This window comes from Lynx canadensis, chromosome C2, assembly GCF_007474595.2.
Source record: "Lynx canadensis isolate LIC74 chromosome C2, mLynCan4.pri.v2, whole genome shotgun sequence".
Classification (NCBI taxonomy): Eukaryota; Metazoa; Chordata; class Mammalia; order Carnivora; family Felidae; genus Lynx; species Lynx canadensis.
Window position 1 is genome coordinate 103,080,889 of NC_044311.2, and position 22,036 is coordinate 103,102,924.

A 22,036-nucleotide genomic window follows, 5' to 3' on the forward strand; every position below is an offset into this window, starting at 1 on the left:
CCAGTTAGAAAATTCAATGTTTGATAATGCTTTTAGATGATCTTTTCTACTTAAAGTTTTTTTTATAATTTATATTTTTCTTATTTCATTCTAAAATGTGTAATTCTTAATTTACACAGAAATGAAGGGTTTTTGTCTTGGAAAAAAAAATCCAGCCTCTTTATTGTTATACAAATGCTGGGAACCCTTTTGGCAGTATTAATACGCCAAGATCAGAAAGGAGGCCCAGAACTGTTACTGGCACATCCATTACCATCTCCCCCTTTCCTGCTGACCCTACCTTTCTGCTTAACAGTTGGTTCCAGAACCAATATCTCATGCTACTTAAAAGCTTTGGGACTAAATTTTCAAGCAGTTATCTGTCAGAGTGCCTTGGCATTTCAACACTAGCGTCAGGAAACAAATAAAATTATTAGAGGAATAATTTGACAGCTAATTCTTTGGGAAAAAAGTTCTTACTGTTTCCAGATGGTTTAATGAAGTCAGAAGCTTCTTAAGTCATTTAAGCAATTAATCACAAAATGAAAATGCGTCAGACCCAGGGTACGTACAGTTTAATTTAGGAACATTGACCACATTGGATTTGTTTGTTTGGTTGGTTTTTCAACATTTTTTGTAGTTTAATCACAAGAAAAGCTTTTTAAAGATGGGTGGGGGCATTTTGATGAGGCTGGATTGTTGTAAAGAGGAGATGTCATTTCTGTGCCAGGGGCGCTCTCTATTTCATGGTTTCTGATATGAGTTTCATGATAGTGCCAAGGAGGGACAGCAGTATTACCTCCTGGGGGGGGGGGGTAATTATGTATAGGTTTCCCCTCTGAAAAGCCAGTGGGCTCTGACATTAACCATTAACCCAGATCCTCTTTACTAAGGGACTAGGAAAACATGGACTCTTGTGGCTGAAAGAATACTCTGGTCAAAGATGGATCTTTTTCTGACTCTTCTTGCACTTACGACTTCTGTTATTTGAACTTCTAAACAAGTGCAGTTTACATAATCTTGGTTTTCAGAACAGGTGGTTTGTAATATAATAACTCCTTTGCCATTTTTCTTGTGGTTATTGTGTCCCCTTAAACCACTGAGCATGATTCTTCCTCTGTTCAAAACAAGTCTCAAACCCTGGAACTATGCAATTTCCACCTTTGGTCTTAGATGGTATGGTCCTGCTGATTCTGAAAATAATTTAATTTTCTACATAGAAATAGGAAAATTCAAGCTTTCAGCCTTTTTTTTTTTTTTTTTTTGGTCTCGGAGAAGAGGTTTTTCTGATACTTTTTTTTTTTAAATTTTTTTTTTCAACGTTTTTTATTTATTTTTTTGGTACAGAGAGAGACAGAGCATGAACGGGGGAGGGGCAGAGAGAGAGGGAGACACAGAATCGGAAACAGGCTCCAGGCTCTGAGCCATCAGCCCAGAGCCTGACGCGGGGCTCGAACCCACGGACCGCGAGATCGTGACCTGGCTGAAGTCGGACGCTTAACCGACTGCGCCACCCAGGCGCCCCTCTGATACTATTTTTTGTTCCAATTTTATTTATTGTAAAAATATATATAATATATAATATACACACACACATGAGGGAAGGAGGGGCCGATAGAGAGGGAAGACAGAGGATCCAGAGCAGATTGTGTGATGACAGCAGAGAGCCCAGTGTGAAGCTCAAATTCACGAATTGTGAGATTGTGACCTGAGCCAAAGTTGGGGGCTTACCCGACTGAGCTACCCAGGTGCCTTGGGTGTCTGTCCTTCCTTCCTTCCTTCCTTCCTTCCTTCCTTCCTTCCTCCTTCCTTCCTTCCTTCCTTTCTTCTTTCTTTCTTTCTTTCTTTCGTGCGTTCTTCCTTTCTTTCTTTCCTTCTTTTTAATGTTTATTTATTTTTGAGAGAGAGAGACAGAGAATGAGCAGGGGAGACACAGAGAGAGGAGACACAGAATCTATAACAGGCTCTGGGCTCTGAGCTGTCAGCAGAGAGCCCGATGTGAGGCTCGAATTCGTGAATTGTGAGATCGTGAGCTGAGCCAAAGTTGGAGGCTTACCCAACTGAGCCACCCAGGCTGCCCAAAAGTGAAATGATATTTTAAAAAATTGTAAAGAAAATAATTTGTATATCATAATTTTTATTCAATTCTAGTGTTTTTAAGTGTAATTTCTCATTTTTCTTTTTCATTTATGATTTGCTTCTCAACCTACGTTATTATGTAGTCTGGGTAAGTCTCATAATAATTTCTGGATAAGTGGTTTTACGATAGTCCATTAAATTGATTCATCATAATTTACATAACAATTTCTGTATTTTTGGATAGTAACATTGGTCCCAGTGTTTCACATTATTTATGGATAATATTGAGGTAAACATTTTCATGCAGATGGATTTTTTTTTTATTCTTTTGAATTGTTTTTTTAAGACAAACTCCCAGGAATGGAACTACTGAGTCAAAGTGTCTGAACTTTCATATAGTTCTTGTGAGTATTTGATATCAGGGTTTTTTTAAAATTTTTTAATGTTTATTTATTTTTGAGAGACAGAGACAGAGTGCAGTTGGAGGAGGGGCAGAGAGAGAGGAAAACACAGAATCTCAAACAGGCTCCAGGCTCTGAGCTGTCAGCACAGAGTCCGACAGGAGGCTCGAACTCGGGAACGGCAAGATCATGACCTAGGCCGAAATCGGACACTTAATCGACTGAGCCAGCCAGGCGCCCTATTTGATATTCGTCTTAAACTTTGCAATCAGTACCCTTTATTGGCTTTGCACTGAGGCTCTACAGAAGTATATCCGACCTTTAGCAGGGCCCTGTTTTAAGATGACAGTAATCTCATGAAAATTTCATTAGGAGTGATATTCAAGCACATGGGCAGTGGCATGTGCTTTGGCAACATGAGTCTAAAGACAGCCTGTTTTTACTTACATTAAAAGAGAATATGTAGACAGAAAAGTCATCTCAGAATTTCAGAATCAGATGAGGCAGAAGTTTGCATTTAATGTGTGATATATTAAATCGGAATTTGAATCTGTGAATGTGACATGTGGGGAGTGCCAGGGAATCACAGAGTTCCATACATAACGATATACAGAAAGTAGGTTATATCTGCAGGGAAAGAATCTGCCATGTTAAACTTAGGCAAAGTGCCCTAAAAGGGTAGAAGACAACATGAAAAATAGCTTTGTAAGAAATCAAAAGGAAGTTAAGAGTTTGCAACAAAGAGGCAGGGGAAGGGCTGAGAATACTGAATACTAATGAAAAGAGTAGTGAAGTAATAACAGAAAACAAGATGTTTCTTTAGGGCCAGCCTAGACAATGTTTGTTTGTTAATTCATGTTTTATGTTGTAATTTTGGGAACTCTGGACCAAGTCCTGCATCTCAAACTCTTGCAGATTTTTCCCCACTAAGTTTTTTTTTTCTTCCCCCTTTGAGGTAGTCAAGACAAAATCAAGTCAATTTGTTCTCTCCTTCTGACTGGTGGCTGTTAGTAACCTTTAGCCACAATCACACAGATGATTAAAATCAGAGTGATTTCCAGAGGTCCTCTATTAAATGTTTATTTATTTATTAAAAACATTTTTTTTTTTACATTTTTATTTATTTTTGAGAGACAGGGAGAAACAGAGCACAAGTGGGGGAGGGTCAGAGATAGAAGGAGACACAGAATCCGAGGCAGGCTCCAGGCTTCGAGCTGTCAGCATAGAGCCCGATGTGGGGCTTGAATTCACGAACCGTGAGATCATGACCTGAGCCAAAGTCAGATGCCTAAACGACTGAGCCGCCCAGGTGCCCCTATTTATTTTGAGAGAGAGAGAGAGAGAGAGAGAGAGAGAGCGAGCGAGCTTGTGCAAGCAGGGGAGGAGCAGAGAGAGAGAGGGAGAGAGAGAATCCCAAGCAGGCTCCACGCCGTCAGCACAGACCCTAACACAGGGCTTGATCTTACGAACTGTGAGTTCATGACCCGAGCCAAAATCAGGAGTTGAACACTCAACTCACTGAGCCACCCAGGTGCCAGAGAACCTCTATTGACTGAATGCAGTAGGACTGACCAAATGGAAGATGGCAGGTGGTAGATGGCTCTGAGATGTCAGTGCCTGTAATGCCTCACAGGTGGTTACTGTAAACTGGAATGTACAAGATCCATAGGGTTGGGATTCTCCTTCGGCATTCCTTATCCAGAGAGTCTATCTTTGGCAGGTGTGGAATTACTCTCTAATCTAGATGTTTTAAATTTCACTCATAGGACATAGAATTCTTTATGTGGACACCAGTATGGAATTACAGTTTCAGAACTGAGGTTTTGAAATTTCATATAAGACATGCCACCAAAAAATCCTGGATCCAGGTGTTAGTTTTCTTTACTCTCTCCCCTGTCTCATTCTTCCACCTGGTGGTCCAGCACCTGGTCCAGGAACAGTAATCTTTGGGGCAGAGGTTGGGGTGAGCCTCCAGTGGTACATAAATATGAGTTTCTTGAAAACCTCTCAAAAGTGCATAGATACCTAAATCAGTGTAACAGTGCTTTCTCATTCTCTACCCCTGCCCCTCCAGTCTCTCTTCTACTATAGAAATAACTCTGCAACTTGGGCTTATTGAAGTGTGTCGTCTAGACTTTTCAGTACTTGTCAGTTTATATTGAAGTCATACTTTTTTCTTCTTAGCTTTTTCTTTTGAAATAATTTAGACTTTTCAACAGGGTTGCAAAGATATTACAAAGAATTATAGTATACCTTTCCCTCAGACTCCCTAGATGTTGATAATTTACCATACTTTATCATTCATCCTGCCCCTCTTCTTTTTACACGCAGTAGGGACCCATGCATTCCTTTTAAGAGTAATAATCTATCACTATTAGTATTAACGTTGTGGCTAAAGTTGTCCTAGATTTGGCTAGTGGGAGCCTATTCAGGCTGACTCTTATGTTCTTTTGATGTATCACCATCAGTGTTGAATATTTTTGTACTTTTTGGCATCATAAGATATTCTAGGTTCATAATATACTTCTGCTGCTGTAGTAATGCGACAATAAGCCATTTTTCCAAGGAATCCTTTTTTCTTTTATTGGATACTCCTATACCTCACTTTTAAGCAACTTTTAAAAAAGTGACTGTAAAGTAATAAATAACTGTACATTGGTATAAAACAATATTTGCATGATATTATAGATTGGTGTACATCATACTTAGATCGACGTCACTTTTTCACTATTTTAACTAATGCTAATCTTTATACTTCTATTTTTGGGCACTTGCATGAGTATTTCTTTAGTATTGATTCTCAGAGATAACATTGCCAGATTAAGTGGTAGTAATTTTAAATTTAAATAGAGAGGGGCGCCTGGGTGGCGCAGTCGGTTAAGCGTCCGACTTCAGCCAGGTCACGATCTCGCAGTCCGTGAGTTCGAGCCCCGCGTCAGGCTCTGGGCTGATGGCTCAGAGCCTGGAGCCTGTTTCCGATTCTGTGTCTCCCTCTCTCTCTGACCCCCCCCCCCACCCCCCCGTTCATGCTCTGTCTCTGTCTGGCCCAAAAATAAATAAACGTTGAAAAAAAAAAATTTTAAATTTAAATAGAGAGTGGTAAATTGCTGTGCAAAAAGCTTAAACTATCTATTCACCCAGCCAATGATCTGAATTTTGTCAATGGCCCCATTTTCATCAAGATTTGATATAAACTAACTTTAAAAATTTTGCCAGGTAGATTAAATATTTCTCTGAACTTTGTTTTCTCCTGATTATTGACAGTATGGGGTATATTTTAATGTTTTTTGGATGCTTACTTTGCTTCCATGATTTGCTTGTATCTTTTGTTTATATTTGTATATTTCTATTATGTAGTTTTAATGGTTTTTAGGAACTTTTATTTAGTTATTATTACTTTGGATGTTAAATATGAGGAACATTTTTTCTTCAATCTGGCACTTGTCTTTTTTTAAATTAAAATTTGTATTTAGGTAATTGTAGACTCATAAGCAGTTATAAGAAATAATATAGAGAAAGCCTGTGTGCCCTTAACTCAGCTTCCCCTATGCTGGCATTTTGCTAAACTGTAGAACAATATCACAACCAGGATGCTGACACTGATGTAATCCATCTGGTCAAATCTCCAGTGTATCAGTACAAGGTTCCTTCCAATTGCCTTTTATAGCCACACATAACTCCTTCTCTCTCCCCACTTGACTTTTAACATTGTTAGTACTGTCCTTTGTCTTAGAGAAATTTTTGATATTTTGGGGTCAAATCTGTCAGTATTTTTCTTTATGAGTTTCTATCTTTATGAGTTTCTTTATGAGTATCTAACCTCAGATAGGTTTTCCTTAACCAAGTATATCTTCTTATCATTTTAAAAATACTTATGGTTTATTTCTATAGCTTTTGAATCTATCTGGAATTTGTTTTTGCACATGATGTGAAGTGTGTGTGCAGAGGGGAGGATGGATTAATACTTTCTAATGTATGTAGCATTTTTAAAATCATTCAGCCTTTCCTACTTACTTGAAATGCATCATGAATATAAACTAAATTCTCATCATTTGTGGATCTCTTTCTAGATGACCTATTTCTTTTCATATATTTTTTCTCTTCTTGCTTCATTAGAACTTTTTAATTGCTATAGCCTTTATAATGTGTTTTGATATTTGGTAGGGCAAGTAGTCTTTCACTGTCCTTTTTGAAAGTGTTATGATTGTTCTTGCACATGTTCTCCTCCATATGAATTTCAAAGTCAGCTTTTCAAGTTTTATTATAAAAAAATCTCTTGGGACTTTGATTAGTAGTCTATTGAATTTATAGCTTGACGGAGGGAGAACTGACATATTTATGTTTTGGTTCTTATTTCAGTCTTCTTTTATATAGTTGAGTGTAATTTTACATCATCATATATGCCACAGTAGTTAAGAATTTTGGTGGTTAGATTGTATGATTGTAGTTATATTTTTAAGTTTTTGAGGAACCACCATGCTGTTTTCCAGAGTGGCTGCACCAGTTTGCATTCCCACCAGCAGTGGAAAGTGTTCCCCCTTTTCCACATCCTTCCCAATATTTGTTGTTTCCTGAGTCATTCATTTTAGCCATTCTGACAGGTGTGAGGTGGTATCTCATTGTAGGTATGATTTGTATTTCCCTGATGATGCGCGATGTTGAACATCTTTTTGTGTGTCTGTTAGCCATCTGAATTACTTCTTTGGAAAAATGTCTGTTCATGTTTTCTGGCCATTTCTTCACTGGATTATTTGTTTTTTGGGTGTTGAGTTTGATAAATTCCTTATAGTATGATTTTGCTTATTAACCCTTTATCTGATCTGTCATTTTCAAATATCTTCCTCCATTCCGTTGGTCGCCTTTTAGTTTTGTTGATTGTTTCTTTCACTGTGCAGAAGCTTTTTATCTTGATGAGGTCCCAATAGTTCATTTTTTTTTTGTCTTAATGGAATTCTTTTATCTTTGATCATTAAGTGTGATATTTGTTCTAGTTGTTTTTCCTTTTCATCAGTGCCTTTTGTCAAGCTTAGTAAGTCATTTTATTTCTAGTTTATTGAGTGATTTTTATTTATTTTTCACATTAGAAAATTGCTGTTAAGTTTCAGTCAATGGTTTTTTGACATCTGTTGAGATGAGTTAGTTTTGTTTTTCTCTTCTAATCTGTTAAAGTAGTATACTATGAAAGTTTGTGATATTCAACTATCATTCTTCCATTCCTACAATAAACCCAGCTAGTTTATGATGTCTGTGGTCTTATCACTGTGTGTTTTTATTACTACTTTTATTACTTTTGAATTGTGCTATAACTGTTAATCTATTCAGATTTTTAAGTTCTTGGATCAAATTTGTCATTTATAATGTCTTATAAAAACATTCATTTTATTTAGATTTTCAGATTTGTTGATAAGGAATTTTACATAAAATATTCCTATAAAACTTCTGTTTCCCCCAACCTTGTGGTTGTGTCCACTTTAACTACTTTTGTTGCATGGTATGTCATCTCTTTTTCTTGGCCAGAGAGGCTTAGTTGTTTCAACTGTCTTTAAAAATAAAATAATTTCAGATTCTTATTTATTTTGTATTTCTCTATTTTCTCCTACTTTCTGTAACGTTGTTTTATTTTACTTGTCCTGCTTCCTTGAGGTGTATCTTTTATTTGTTTACTTTCAATCTCGTTTTCTAATCTAAACAACTAAGGCTTTTATGCATCCTCCCAGCACCACCCCTGCATCGTGGCTCTATTCTACAGGTTTCAAAAGTAGAACTCTCATTATTGCTTATTTCTAAATAGTTTACAGATTCCATTTTGATTTCCTCTTTAGCTCAGGAATTACTTTCAAAAAGTATTTTAAAAATCTACAAGTACCTAAATTTTGTGTGTGTGTGTGTTGGGGGGGGTGAAATATCCTTTTATTACTGTTGTAATTTTATTATACAGTGATCGGAGAATGTAGTTTGCATCATATCGGCTCTTTGAAATTTGTTGAGATTTCTTGTGGCCTAATAATGTTTTAAACATTGGAAAAATTGTGACTCTCTGAAAAAGATTTTGTAACATCAAGCTTTTAATTAAATTATTTAAATCTTCCATTCTGCCTTGCCCCCTCCCCGCCCCCCAGCTTGATCCCCCAATTTCTGAGAGCAGTATGAATCTTACAGTGCCTATGGTTTTGTCTGTGTTTCTTGTATTTCTTCTAATTTTTGCTATATATGTTTCTGAGTCATTAGATTTATGGCATACACACATTTTGTTTAAGTGAACCTTTATTAATGTAAAATATCCCTCTGTGTTCCGGTGATACTTTCTAATAACTTTGTTTCTGTTTTTGTCTAACATTAACCTATGTTTGCTTTATTTTGGTTAACTTTTCTTACCACATAGTTTTTCACTGCTTTATTCTCAGCAGTGTTATTTAATTTTCAATTTGTCTCTTATAAATGGCATGTAACTAGATTTGTTAGCATTCACTCTGAGTGCTTCTATCTTTTAATAGGAAATTTATCTAGTTTACACTTATTAGGGCATCTGCTAGAGCTGGACTTACTCTGCCTTCTCATTTTATGTTTTATATTTACTTCTTTGGTTGTCATTTGTTTGTGGTAGGTTTGTTTGTTTAATTTGTTGCCATTTGCTTGTGCTTGGGTTTAATTTTGTTCTGCCTTATTTTTTTTTCTCCCCCTTTGTGAGATTGGTTGAGTTGTTATTTTTTTGTCAAGAAGGAAGATTCATGTTTTCCCATTCAGATAGTCTGAAAATTATTTGTTCCATGCTATTCTTTCAGAGTGGACTGCCTTTATATTTTAAATAAATATATCAAACTTCGTTTTCTTATCAAAGTGTAGAGTTAAAAGTGTTATCTATCTTAACTCACAAGTAAGTCAAGGCTTTGGTATGCTTTATTTCTCTTCATTACCAGTTCCACCTTTTTCTGATTATTTTATTTGGATTTATTTATAAAATTTTATAATATTATGTCATACCCTGCATAAGTAATCATTTAGACTAAATTATAGGATTTATTATTTCTCTTTGCTTACCACACCATCTTCCATCCTGAATCTTAATTTACCCATTAGTTCATTTGCTGGATTATTATTGCTCAAGTAATTGCTCAGATAATTATTTCAAAGTCCATTGGATGTAAACTTTTGGAAGCTTTGTATCCTTAAAAGTATCTTTATTTTTCTTTTCTTCCTCAATGTTTGTCTAAATGAATAAAGAAACATTGATTCAAAAGTAGTTTCCCTCAGAAATTATTGCTTATTCGATGTTTTGAATCCATGTTGTTTATGAGAAGCCTAATGCAGATGTGATTACTAAATTTTTATAAATTGCTCATTTTCCCCACCTTGAATAGCTTTTAGGAATTCTTGTAACTTTAAATAAAATTCCACAATGTGTCTAGCTATGGGTTTTGACTTTTTAAAATTCTTCATACTCAGGACTCTTGCACTGAGAATTCTTCGACGACATTTCTAACTTGCTTATTGTTGGTTCTGCCTTCAAGTAGATTCAGACCCAACCATTTATTACCTCCTCTACTGCTGTGATCCTGGTCAAAGCCATCATTGTGTTTCGCCATAGTTATTATGGAGGGTTTCCCACCAAGCCACAGGTCTCTCTTGGTTCAGTAAAAACTGTGCCACCCTCACTGTTCTGTAGCAGCCAGAGCAGTCTTTTAAAAACTCTCTGTGTAAAATTCCCCAATGACTTCCCATTACACTCAGAGGAAAAGCGAAGGTCTTTATAATGTTCTGCAGCATCCTGCATGATAAGTCCTCTGTGACTCTCTAACCTCCTTTCCTCTCCCATCTTCTCTAGGTACACAGGCCTCCTTACTGTTCTTCCTTGGGCTTCCTTAGATTCATTTTACATTCCCTCATTCAGTAGATATTTACTGAGTGTCAGGACCTGTTTTATTTATTTATTTATTTATTTAAATTTTTTTTTCAACGTTTATTTATTTTCTTTGGGACAGAGAGAGACAGAGCATGAACGGGGGAGGGGCAGAGAGAGAGGGAGACACAGAATCGGAAACAGGCTCCAGGCTCCGAGCCATCTGCCCAGAGCCCGACGCGGGGCTCGAACTCACGGACCGCGAGATCGTGACCTGGCTGAAGTCGGACGCTTAACCGACTGCGCCACCCAGGCGCCCCTGGACCTGTTTTAGAAGCTGGGTATATATCAAGGGAAAAAACTACAAATATCTTTGCCCCAAATGGCTTGAATTCTGTTGAGAGAGCTTTCATTCTAGTGATAAGTTATCTATGGTCTCTGAAATTTAGTCTTGTCATGTATAAAATGGTGCTACATGGAACATGATCTGCTTAATATGAATGCTGTAGAAATAGAATAGTCACAGTACCTAGCACACAGAGGTTCTGAGTACATCTTAGTTCCCTCCATTCTGCTTTTCCCTACAATACTTCTTTCTAGCACCTACTATTGTAATGCAGTGGAAACTGACCTAGGGTCTGATAGGTAGCTAGCACTGAATTGAATGCCAGTGTCTAGGTAATTTTCTCAGAATACATAGATACTTTTATTGGAAGGTACCAGCACTCTTCTTAGTGGGTTCCACTGTCCTCCATCCTTGAAGATCGTTGCGGATCTTTATTAGGGAAAGAGGGAGTTTTAGTTTTAGGAAATTTTGTAAAGTGCTTTTGTTGAAATCTCTTTCGGGTTCCAAATGGTGAAGACTTGGTCACTCCTGTAACTCATGTAAGCATTGTACCTGTTCTGTTATGCATGTGATTTCCCTGGGCCATGTTGCTTTTGTGACTTGTCTTCTTAGCATTATAAATATGTTACATATTCAACTTTAAGAGAACTTGCAAGAAAGGACAGATTCTAGTTTAAAAAAAAAAAGCATGTTGTAGAATTGGCTGTCATCATAGTGTCCTGTCATACCCCTGGAATCATGGCTTAGGATCTCAGGCAGTTAGGAGAACCCATATGACAAAACAGCTCTGAGAGTGATGATATAATATGGAATAATGGAGTTGAAATTTTGTGCTAAGTAATATTTTGAAATTAGATGCCACGTTGCCAGTGTCTTCCTAAATTGACAGTCATTGGGCAGCATTTCATAATGTCTATAGTTTATGTCTTAACTGAGCTGGCTGGGAACATATCAAAAGTTACAGCTTCACATTGTAATGTATTGCTTGCCATACTGTGGTTATGACAGAAACATTTTCATTACATTGCATCACTTATAACTTTTATTTTAAATTACCTCTTTCAGTTGACATTTCTCTTAGGTATAATCTACCCTAAGATTAAATTTGGCTAACCCCTTCATAGTTCAGAATTTAAGCTAGTTAAAAATCTTTATGCACTTCTTTGTATTCAAGATAATATAGACCTTGTTAATTTCAACTTTAGGAACTCCTCAGAGATTTTAGCAATAAATTTAGAAAACAGTTTTTGTTATAATATGCGGTATTTTCATGAATAAAAATATGGCACTTCTGAGATATTCCAAAAGGGATCTAATTTAGTCTAGAGTCATTTTTCTCAACTGTGGACCTTACAAGGGCAGTTCAGTGGGAGTCTGTTGGTGCATAGCCAATGTGAATAAATGTAGAGGGTGTCCTGTGAGAGAGTGTTCTGCTCTTCTCTTTCAAGCAACCTTTCCTACATACTACCCTGTCCATTAGGTCTACCATGCAGAGGTTCTCAAAACTTGCAGGGTTAAAGAAATCACCTGGGTGGCTTTAAAAAATTTATATTCTGAGACTCCAGCCACAGAGAATCTGTATTGGTAGATAAGGAGATATGATGCTGACCATGGGACCCCTATTTCTGGCCCTTCTCCTGTCCTTAACAGTTTGGTGACTACACCAATCCACCCATGATATGTCGTGTACAGAACAACACTTAAAGCAGAACAATGTGGGTAGATTGGGAGAAGAAAGAGGCCACACCGAGGCCAGCTGGAGGCTGAATTAGAGACTTTTTAAGAATGCCAAACACTGAGCAGGGGGCAAACACATAGACTACTCCATCTGCTGTTATATTCCACAGACTTTGAAGCCAGTTACTGCCTTAAAACACTGTCTTCTTTCCACATAGCTGTCATGTGGCACTGTGTGTGTGTGTGTGTGTGTGTGTGTGTGTGTGTGTGTGTGTATTGGGGAGCATTCTCTCTTCCTCTCTCTAGTTTATTATAGCCAGTTAAATAGAAATGAGAGAGAAAGAGAGATACAAAGATAGAGATATGGGCACTTCTGCCAGAGTTTCAGATGGAAAAGAAAGACATTTAGGAGTACACAAGAGAAGAGCACTTCTTGGAAAAAATATGTGAAGTAGTTCCTGATGGGGGGAGAATAACACTGTTTTTTTTTTCCTTAGATCTTTTGAAGATAACTTTATTACTTAGTACATTTGGATTTCAGTTTCCCAATGGCCTTATTTATAAAGATTGAGAGCATCGTCATTGAAGATGATCAGTCATTAAAGAGTCTTTCTTTTTTTTAATTTTTTTTTTAACGTTTATTTATTTTTGAGACAGAGAGAGACAGAGCATGAACAGGGGAGGGTCAGAGAGAGGGAGACACAGAATCTGAAACAGGCTCCGGGCTCTGAGCTGTCAGCACAGGGGCCCGATGCGGGGCTCGAACTCACGGACCGCGAGATCGTGACCTGAGCTGAAGTCGGCGCTCAACCGACTGAGCCACCCAGGTGCCCCTAAAGAGTCTTTCTTGTAAAGGGAACCCCGTTGTTCATTCTACATTAAGCCAACAAAGTCCTGAATAATTATTATTTATTCAGCAAATATTAATGGGTGAGGGTGCTGCCTTCATGGGGTTTGTAGCCTGATGGGGATGCAGATAAAGACAGAGACACTTCTAAGTGGGAAGTGCTGTGATGGGGAGGCACAGAAGAAGGAGGGGAGCCCCAGAAGTACATGATTCACCCAATCTTGGGGAGTGAGGGAAAGCTTCAAGAGGCCGTGAGATCTCAAGTTGCATCCTGAAGGGGGAAAAGGAGCTAACCAAAAATTGCCAGGGAATTGAATGTGCTAAGGCATAGGGATAAGAAAGCATGACCCATATCTATAGAACCAAGAGCATTCCTAAATGCCTAGACTAAAGCTGGCAAGAGACGGGGCTGGAGGTCATCAGATCATGAAGGACCTCATACCGCATATAAAGTTCACAAGTTATACTGAGTAGCCCATTTCATATGTAGATTTTATATTTAGCCTTCTTCATCTTCTTTCTATCACAGACATCACAATAGCATAAGAAGTATTGCCATTCTGTTTGTTACAAATAAATAGGAACTTTCCAAAGTGGCATGTGTGTAGAAAAGGGTTAACATGGAAGTCTTTGTCCTTAGAAAGTCTAGCTGTCAAGGTTGGGCCTTGGGAACTTGGCTGGTAAAGTTCTGGGAACTTGGCTGGTAAAGGCCCCTACACTGATAGAAAACTTTTCCTAACAATTAAGGTTGGTTTACTATATCTAGTCTATGCAAATAATATGGTTATGCTGGAATTTTGATACATGCTGGCAGAGGGTGCTTATGTGACCACCCCCCATAAAACCCTTCAGTGCTGTCTCTGATGGCTTCCTTAGGCAGAAACATCACACATGTGTTGCTGCATTTTCATAGGTGGGGGAAGAATGCCCTCTGTTTGACCCTGAGAGGGAGAAAACACAAGAAAGCTGCAGTTGGATTCCTCCAGACCCCACCTATCTTTCCCCATTATGATCCGCTGTATACCCTTACTGCATCGCTGTGATAAAACTTAGCCATAAGTGCAATTCTCTGCTAAGTCCCATGAGCCCTTCTAGTGAATTTCCTAACAGAAAGGAGGTCTTAAGCATCACCAACACACCTGCTATGACTATTTACTTATAGATATTGATTGGATGAGTACAAAAAGTGAGTTATAAAATGCTGGAAGTACTAGTTTCCTTATTTTGTTTTTGTGTGCGTGTGTGTGTGTGCATATATATGTATGTGTGTGTGTGTGTGTGTGTGTGTGTGTGTATTAGACCCATATATACCCATATATATCGTATATCTATATTTTTTAGAAATTCTTTTTTTTTTAACGTTTCTTTATTTTTGAGTGAGACAGAGACAGAGTGTAAGTGGGGGAGGGGCAGAGAGAAAGGGAGACAGAATCCGAAGCAGGCTCCAGGCTCTGAGCAGGCTGTCAGCACAGATCCCGATGCGGGGCTTGAACTCACAAACTGCAAGATCATGACCTGAGCCGAAGTTGGACGCTCAACCAACTGAGCCACCTGGGTACCCCTGTATATATACATATTTTTTTAAACCCAAATTTGTCTAACCCAGTTTGATCTTTCATCATTATTTCTCAAATTATCAAACTTGGCTTTAAATTACTTCTGACTTTTACTTTCAAATGACAGAGATGTGTTAGCTTTTAGGAGAGTCAAAGAAAGCTACTGGCTTTAAGGGCAATATTTATTTTATTTTTTTATTAAAAAATATTTTTTTAATGTTTATTTTTTGAGGGAGAGAGACAGAGCATGAGCAGGGGAGGGGCAGAGACAGAGAGGGAGACGCAGAATCCAAAACAGGCTCCAGGCTCCAGGCTCCGCGCTGTCAGCACAGAGCCCGGTGCGGGGCTTGAACTCAGGAATGGTGAGATCATTATCTGAGCCAAAGTTGGACACTCAACCAACTGAGCCACCCAGGTGCCTCAAGGGCAATTTTTAATCAACAGATCCAGAAAGGATTTGAGTAAATGGCAGAAGTCCTTGGAAGACTTATAGTGTCTCCAGGTGACTTTTTTTTCCTTTTCCTTTTAACAGGTGAGGATTTACTTGATTGTGCAGCATCTGATTATTGTGCTGCACCATAATGCAGACAGCCTCCCTGGTCGTACTAAAGATGCATTAGTATTTATTGAGTAATAGCCATGGACTAGGTACTTTTTATATAATTTATATTGGGAAATCTTACTCAAGTCTTACTTGAAAAGAATTTCCTTTTAAACAAAAGAAATCCTAAAAGAACTTATAACCAACCAGAAAATCCTTGGCTTTCTTTCGGGCTTCATGTTCATTTTGGTAAATTCCTTGGAGCTCTCTCTTTTCTTACTGAATAACTGGCAGTGGTCTGTGACTCTGTTGAGCACTTCCCCTCAGACAGGATTTATGTTTCCTTTCCATCATCTTTGTCTCCCTCTAGGCATGATGGGCATAGGGCTCCCTGCTTTCTACTTGACGTAGTAGCCTTTTCTGGGACCCAGTAGGTAAAGAATGCTGCTTCCTAAGCATAGCTGGGTTTGTTTTTGATCTTTATTTCTTGTCTAATTGGAGAAGATTTACAGTTCGTAAATGGACTTTAATATAGAAGGTCCCTGGAGTTAGGATATAGCAACAGAGTGATTTCCCAGCAACGTGCAGTTTTACAAGGTTAGCTTTCTTCGTAAGCCTGTTTACATTGTGTCTGCTCCCATTTTACTGCCTTTCCGTCCTTTATTTTTCTTTCTCCTCTCTTCCTTACCACATCAGACTTCTCCCCTCAGCTGGCCATAAATACTTAATGCTTACTGCATTTGCAGAATGAAGTTTTATATTTCTTGTTTATAATTTTCAATGCAAATGAAGCATTTTTATTGTTTTTCTCCACTTATATTAACTTCATGGAAATGTTTCGTATTCCTGTGGGCCTAGATTCTTCTTGTTACATTTGAGCAGGGGGATTGTTTTGTTTGTTTGACTTGGTTTTGTCCTTCCGATCCAACAGCTTTAATGGAAAGTGTATTTTCTATTGCTGATGTAAGTCTACTTAGAATCAGTTGCCAACAAAAAACTGGTTCTAATCGAAGGATAGGTTATTTATGTAGCCCTTTATATTTAGAGGCCTGCCTAATGAGGTTATGTGAGTGTTTCAAGATTCGCTGGAGTGTGTTGTCATTAGGTTTAGAGGAAAAGTTCCTGAAGCTGCTGGTGGTAACTTCTTCTGATTTTTTTTCTTCTGAAAGACATGACATTTTTGCATCCTTTATAGTGTGGTCTTTGATATTTTCTATTCTAGTTTTCCAGAGAGATGGTCATTCAGAGCCTACACATCTGTTCTGTATTTTGAACCTTGGATGAGAATATTCATTCAGGCCAAAAGAGTTCAAACAAAACACCTATGTTATTGCCTCTACAGACCCAGGTAACTCACCTTCTTTAAATTATCTTCATAGTTTTTATTTTCTAAAATCAATAGGCTCCTCCCCCAAATTGTTTAAGTGATTTGATAGTAAGAATTTTATAATTTGATAGTAAGATTTTACAATTTGATGGTAAGATTTTTACTGTGGTAAATAAAATTCAGACTGCTTCTGAAAGGTTTACGGAGCAGTAATCACATGTAACAAATATTTGTCCATAATAGCCACAAATTGCAGGGAACCCTCTTAAGTTAGATAACCACTCCAAGTAGGAATTTGTTTTTGACTTATTGAATCTTAGGTGCTTTGATTGTGATTGGTTCCATTATAAAAATCACAGTTCACTTATATTTCTGTTTACACAATTTGAACTACTAAATCATACACATATGTGTATGTATATTTTATGTATGGAATGAACGCATTTATAAACACTGTGTAGTTCAGTTATATTTTAGTTGTTTTTTACATTTTAGCATGAACTTTTTTTATTATACCACAATAAGTCTTGTTAATGTGCATAAGCATACATAGTTATACATTTTTCTTAATGATAAAAACTTTTAAGATCTACTCTCTTAGCGACTTTCAACTATGCATTACAGTATTGTTAACTATGTGGTACATACCACATCACCATGACTTAGTTATTTTGTAACCAGAAGTCTGTACCAGCATAAACTTTTTTGAAGCTGATATTTGCATATTTTAAATTTATCTTACCCAACTGTATATGCAGTCAGAAGAGTGTATGTGTGTGTGTTGTTTCTGGGTGGTCATTCATTTACTCACCAAACATTTATCAGAGTCTCCTGTGAGTCCTGAGATTGTGTTAGGTACAAAATATAGAAAGATAAGATTTGTTCTGATTTTGAGGAGCTTAATATCTACTGGGAGAAACGTTTAATGTTTGAACACTGTCTCTCTCTATATATGCCTTTTTATATGCATTGTTTTTTTTAATTTTCACAGTGACCCTGTGGGTCATGTTTAATTATCACCATTTCAGAGATAAGGAAATGTCACAACTGAACAAGAGCTCAAATATTCTGGCTCCAAAGTCTTTACCAATTCAAATTCTGTGCTTTTTTCCCCTATACTACACTAACTCTTTATAGTAGACCTACATTTGTTATGTTGTCTTATTTTCATGGAAAAGCAGTGGCTGTCCTGGGGCCTTGCAGTCACTCATATCAATATGCCCTAAGTCTAGTTACCATCTGTCACCATACAAACTTATTACAATGACCATATTCCTTGTGGTATACACTACATGTTCATGACTTATTTATTTTATAACTGGAAGTTTGTACCTCTTAATACCCTTCACCTGTTTTGCCTGCCCCAGCCTGTCCCCTCTCTGGTAACCAAGGTTTTGTTTCCTGTATCAGTGAGTCTGTTTCTGTTTTGTTCTGTTTGTTCATTCATGTTTTTAGATTTCACATGTAAGTGAAATTTTATAGCATTTGTCTTTCTTTGTCTGACTTATTTCATAAAAGCATAATACCCTATAGGTCCATCCATGGTTTTACAAATGTCAAGATTTCATTCATTTTTATGACTAATATTCCATTTGTGTGTGTGTGTGTGTGTGTGTGTGTGTGTCCACGCACACATGCGCGTAGGTTGCTTCCATATTGTGGCTATATTGTAGTAAATATTGCTACAATGAACACAGAATTGCATACATCTCTTTGAATTGGTGTTTTTGTTATCTTCGGATAAATACCCAGAAGTGGAATTTCTGGGCTGTATGGTAGTTCTTCTTTTAATTTTTTGAGGAACCCCCATACCATTTTCCACAGTGGCTGTACCAGTTTACATTCCCACCAATAGTGTACAGGGGTTCCTTTTTCTCCACATCTTTGCCAACACTTGTTATTTTTTGTCTTTTTGATGATAGCCAGTCTGACAGGTGTGAGGTGATATCTCATTGTGGGTTTTATTTTTGCATTTCGCTAATGAGTAGTGATATTGAGCATCTTTTCATGTGTTTCTTGGTCATCTGTATGTCTTCTTTGGAAAATTGTCTGTGGAAGTCCTTCACACATTTTTTTTTAAATTAGGTTGTTTGGGTTTTTTTGTCACTAAGTTGTGTAAGTTCTTTGTGTTTTGATATTACCTCCTTATTGATTGTTTGATTTGCAGATAGATTCTCCCATTCAGTAGGTGGCGTTTTCTTTTTTGGTGGTGTCTTTGTCTGTTTTTGGTATCAGAGTAATGCTGGCCTCACAAAACGGGTTTGGAAGCATTCCTTCCTTTCTAATTTTTTGGAATAATTTGAGAAGGATAAGTACTAACTGAATGTTTGTTAGAATTCACCCATGAAACCATCTGGTCTTGGACTTCTGTTTTGTAGAGTTTTGAAATTATTGATTTAATTTCATTACTTGTAATCTCACATTTTCTCTTCTTCATGATTCAGTCTGGAAGGTTGTGGGTTTCTAGGAATTTAATTTTCCCAGGTTTTCCATTTTACTGGCATATAATTATTTGTTGTAGTCTCTTCTATTTCTTATGTATTTCTGTGATGTCAATTATAACTTTACAATTTTCATTTCTGATTTTATATATTTGGGCCCTCTCTCTTTTTTTGATGTCTGGCTAGAGGTTTATTGATTTTGTTTATCTTTTTTTTTTTTTAGTGTTTTAATTTTTTTATTTTTTTTTAATTTTTTTTTTTTTAAATTTTTTTTTTTTCAACGTTTATTTATTTTTGGGACAGAGAGAGAGACAGAGAGAGAGGGAGACACAGAATCGGAAACAGGCTCCAGGCTCCAAGCCATCAGCCCAGAGCCTGACGCGGGGCTCGAACTCACGGACCGCGAGATCGTGACCTGGCTGAAGTCGGACGCTTAACCGACTGCGCCACCCAGGCGCCCCAATTTTTTTTTAATTTTTGAAACAGAGAGAGACAGATCATGAGCAGGGGAGAGGCAGAGAGAAAGGGAGACACAGATGCAGGCTCCAGGCTCTGAGCTGTCAGCACAGAGCCTGACACGGGGCTCAAACTCATGGGCTGTGAGATCATGACCTGAGCCAAAGTCGGATGCTTAACTGACTGAGCCACCCAGGTGCCCCTTGTTTATCTTTTCAAAGAAACTTTCCAGTTTAATCTTTTCTATTTAAAATCTCCATTTCAATCATTTCCTCTCTGATCTTCATTATTTCCTTCCTTCTACTAACTTAGGTTTCATTTGTTCTTCATTTTCTAGTCACTTTAGATATATAGTTGGATTATCTATTTGTGATACTTTTCTTTCTAGAGGTAAGCCTGTATTGCTGTGAAATTCCCTCTTAGATCTGCTTATGCTGCATTCCATAGATTTTGTTAAGTTGTCTTTTCATTTTTATTTGTCCTAAGGTATTTTAAAATTTCATCTTTGAGGGGCACCTGGGTGGCTCAGTTGGTTAAGCATCCAACTTCAGCTCAGGTCATGATCTCATGGTTTGTGGGCTCAAGCCCCTCATTGGGCTCTGTGCAGATAGCTCAGAGCCTGGAGCCTACTTCGGATTCTATGTCTCCCTCTCTCTCTGCCCCTCCCCTGCTCACATTCTGTCTCTCTCTCTCTCTCTCTCTCTCTCTCTCTCTCTAAAAAATAAATAAACCTTAAAAAAGTTGTCTTTGATATTTTTCTTCATTGACCCATGTTGTTTAGTCTCCATTTGTTTGTGTTTTTCTAGTTTTCTTTTTGTAATTAATTTCTGGTTGTATACCCTTGTGATCATAAAAGATGCTTGATATAATTTCAGTCTTCTTGAATTTATTGAGACCTGTTTTGTGGCCTAACATGTGATGGAGAATGTTCTACGTGCAGTTGAAAAGAATGTGTATTCTCCTGTTTGGGGATGAAATGTTATATATACATTAAGTCTATCTGCTCTAATATATCATTTAAGGCCAGTGTTTACTTACTGATTTTCTGTATGAATGATCTATCCATTGATGTAAGTAGGGTATTAAAGTCTTCTACTATTATTGTATTACTGTCTATTTCTCCTTTTATCCATTAATATTTGCTTTTATGTATTTAGGTACAGGTATGTTGGCTGCATAAATATTTATGAATGTTATATCCTCTTGTTGGATTGATCCCTTTATTATAATGTAATGCCTTTTCTTGTCTTGTGTTACAGTCTTTGTTTCAAAATTTAGTTTTCTGACATGAGTACTGCTAGTTCAGCTTTCTTTTTGTTTCCATTTGCATGGTATATCTTTTACCATCCCTTCACTCAGTCTGTTTCTGTCTTTTGGTCTTAAGTGAGCCTTTGTAGGCAGCATTTAGATGGTTTCTTGTTTGTTGTTTTGTTTCTTTTTTTATCTCTTCAGTTACCCTGTGTCTTTTGGTTGGAGCATTTAGTCTATTTGCATTTAAAGTGATTGTTTTTTTTTTTTTCAACGTTTTTTATTTATTTTGGGACAGAGAGAGACAGAGCATAAACGGGGGAGGGGCAGAGAGAGAGGGAGACACAGAATCGGAAACAGGCTCCAGGCTCCGAGCCGTCAGCCCAGAGCCTGACGCGGGGCTCGAACTCACGGACCGCGAGATCGTGACCTGGCTGAAGTCGGACGCTTAACCGACTGCGCCACCCAGGCGCCCCAAAAGTGATTGTTAATAGGCATGTACTTATTGTTATTTTATTGTTTTCTGTTGTTTTTTTCTTTTTTTTTTTAAATTTGAAGTCAAGTTAACATAGAGTATAGTATTGGTTTCAGGAGTACAATTCGCAATTCATCATACGTATTCATACATATAACACCCAGTGCTCATCCCAACGAGTGCCCTCCTTAATGCTCATTCCCTTACCCATCTCCCCTCCAACAGCCCTCAGTTCTCTGTAGTTAAGAGTCTCTTATGGTTTGCCTGCCTCTGTTTTTATCATATTTTTCCCTCCCTTTCCCTCTGTTTATCTGTTTTGTCTCTTAAATTCTACATATGAGTGAAATCACTTGATACTTGTCTTTCTCTGCCTGATTTATTTTGCTTAGCATAAAGCACTCTAGTTTCATCCACATTGTTGCAAATGGCAAGATTTCATTCTATTTGATTGCCAAGTAATATTCCATTGTATGTATATATACCACATCTTCTTTATCTACTCATCAGTTGATGGACATTCGGGCTCTTTCCTTAATGTGGCTATTGTTGATAGTGCTGCTATAAACAGGGGTGCATGTGCCCCTTCAAATCAGCATTTTTGTGTCCTTTGGGTAAGTATCAAGTAGTGCAATTGCTGAGTTGTAGGATAGTTCTATTTTTAATTTTTTGAGGAACCTCCATTCTGTTTTCCAGACTGGCTGCACCAGTTTGCATTCCCACCAGCAGTGGAAAGTGTTCCCCCTTTTCCACATCCTTCCCAATATTTGTTGTTTCCTGAGTTGTTAATTTTAGCCATTCTGACAGGTGTGAGGTGGTATCTCATTGT

The 22,036-nt window shown here is 37.5% G+C and overlaps 1 protein-coding gene across 1 annotated transcript in view; it reads left to right on the forward strand.

Moving 5' to 3' along the window:
• MORC1 (MORC family CW-type zinc finger 1) overlaps positions 1-22,036 on the forward strand; it is a 170,515-nt gene that overhangs the window by 25,621 nt on the left and 122,858 nt on the right. Inside the window, exon 9 of the mRNA XM_030328461.1 lies at positions 16,486-16,611. Within this exon, the coding sequence (XP_030184321.1) occupies positions 16,486-16,611 (126 nt within the window). The remainder of the gene's footprint in view (positions 1-16,485; positions 16,612-22,036) is intronic.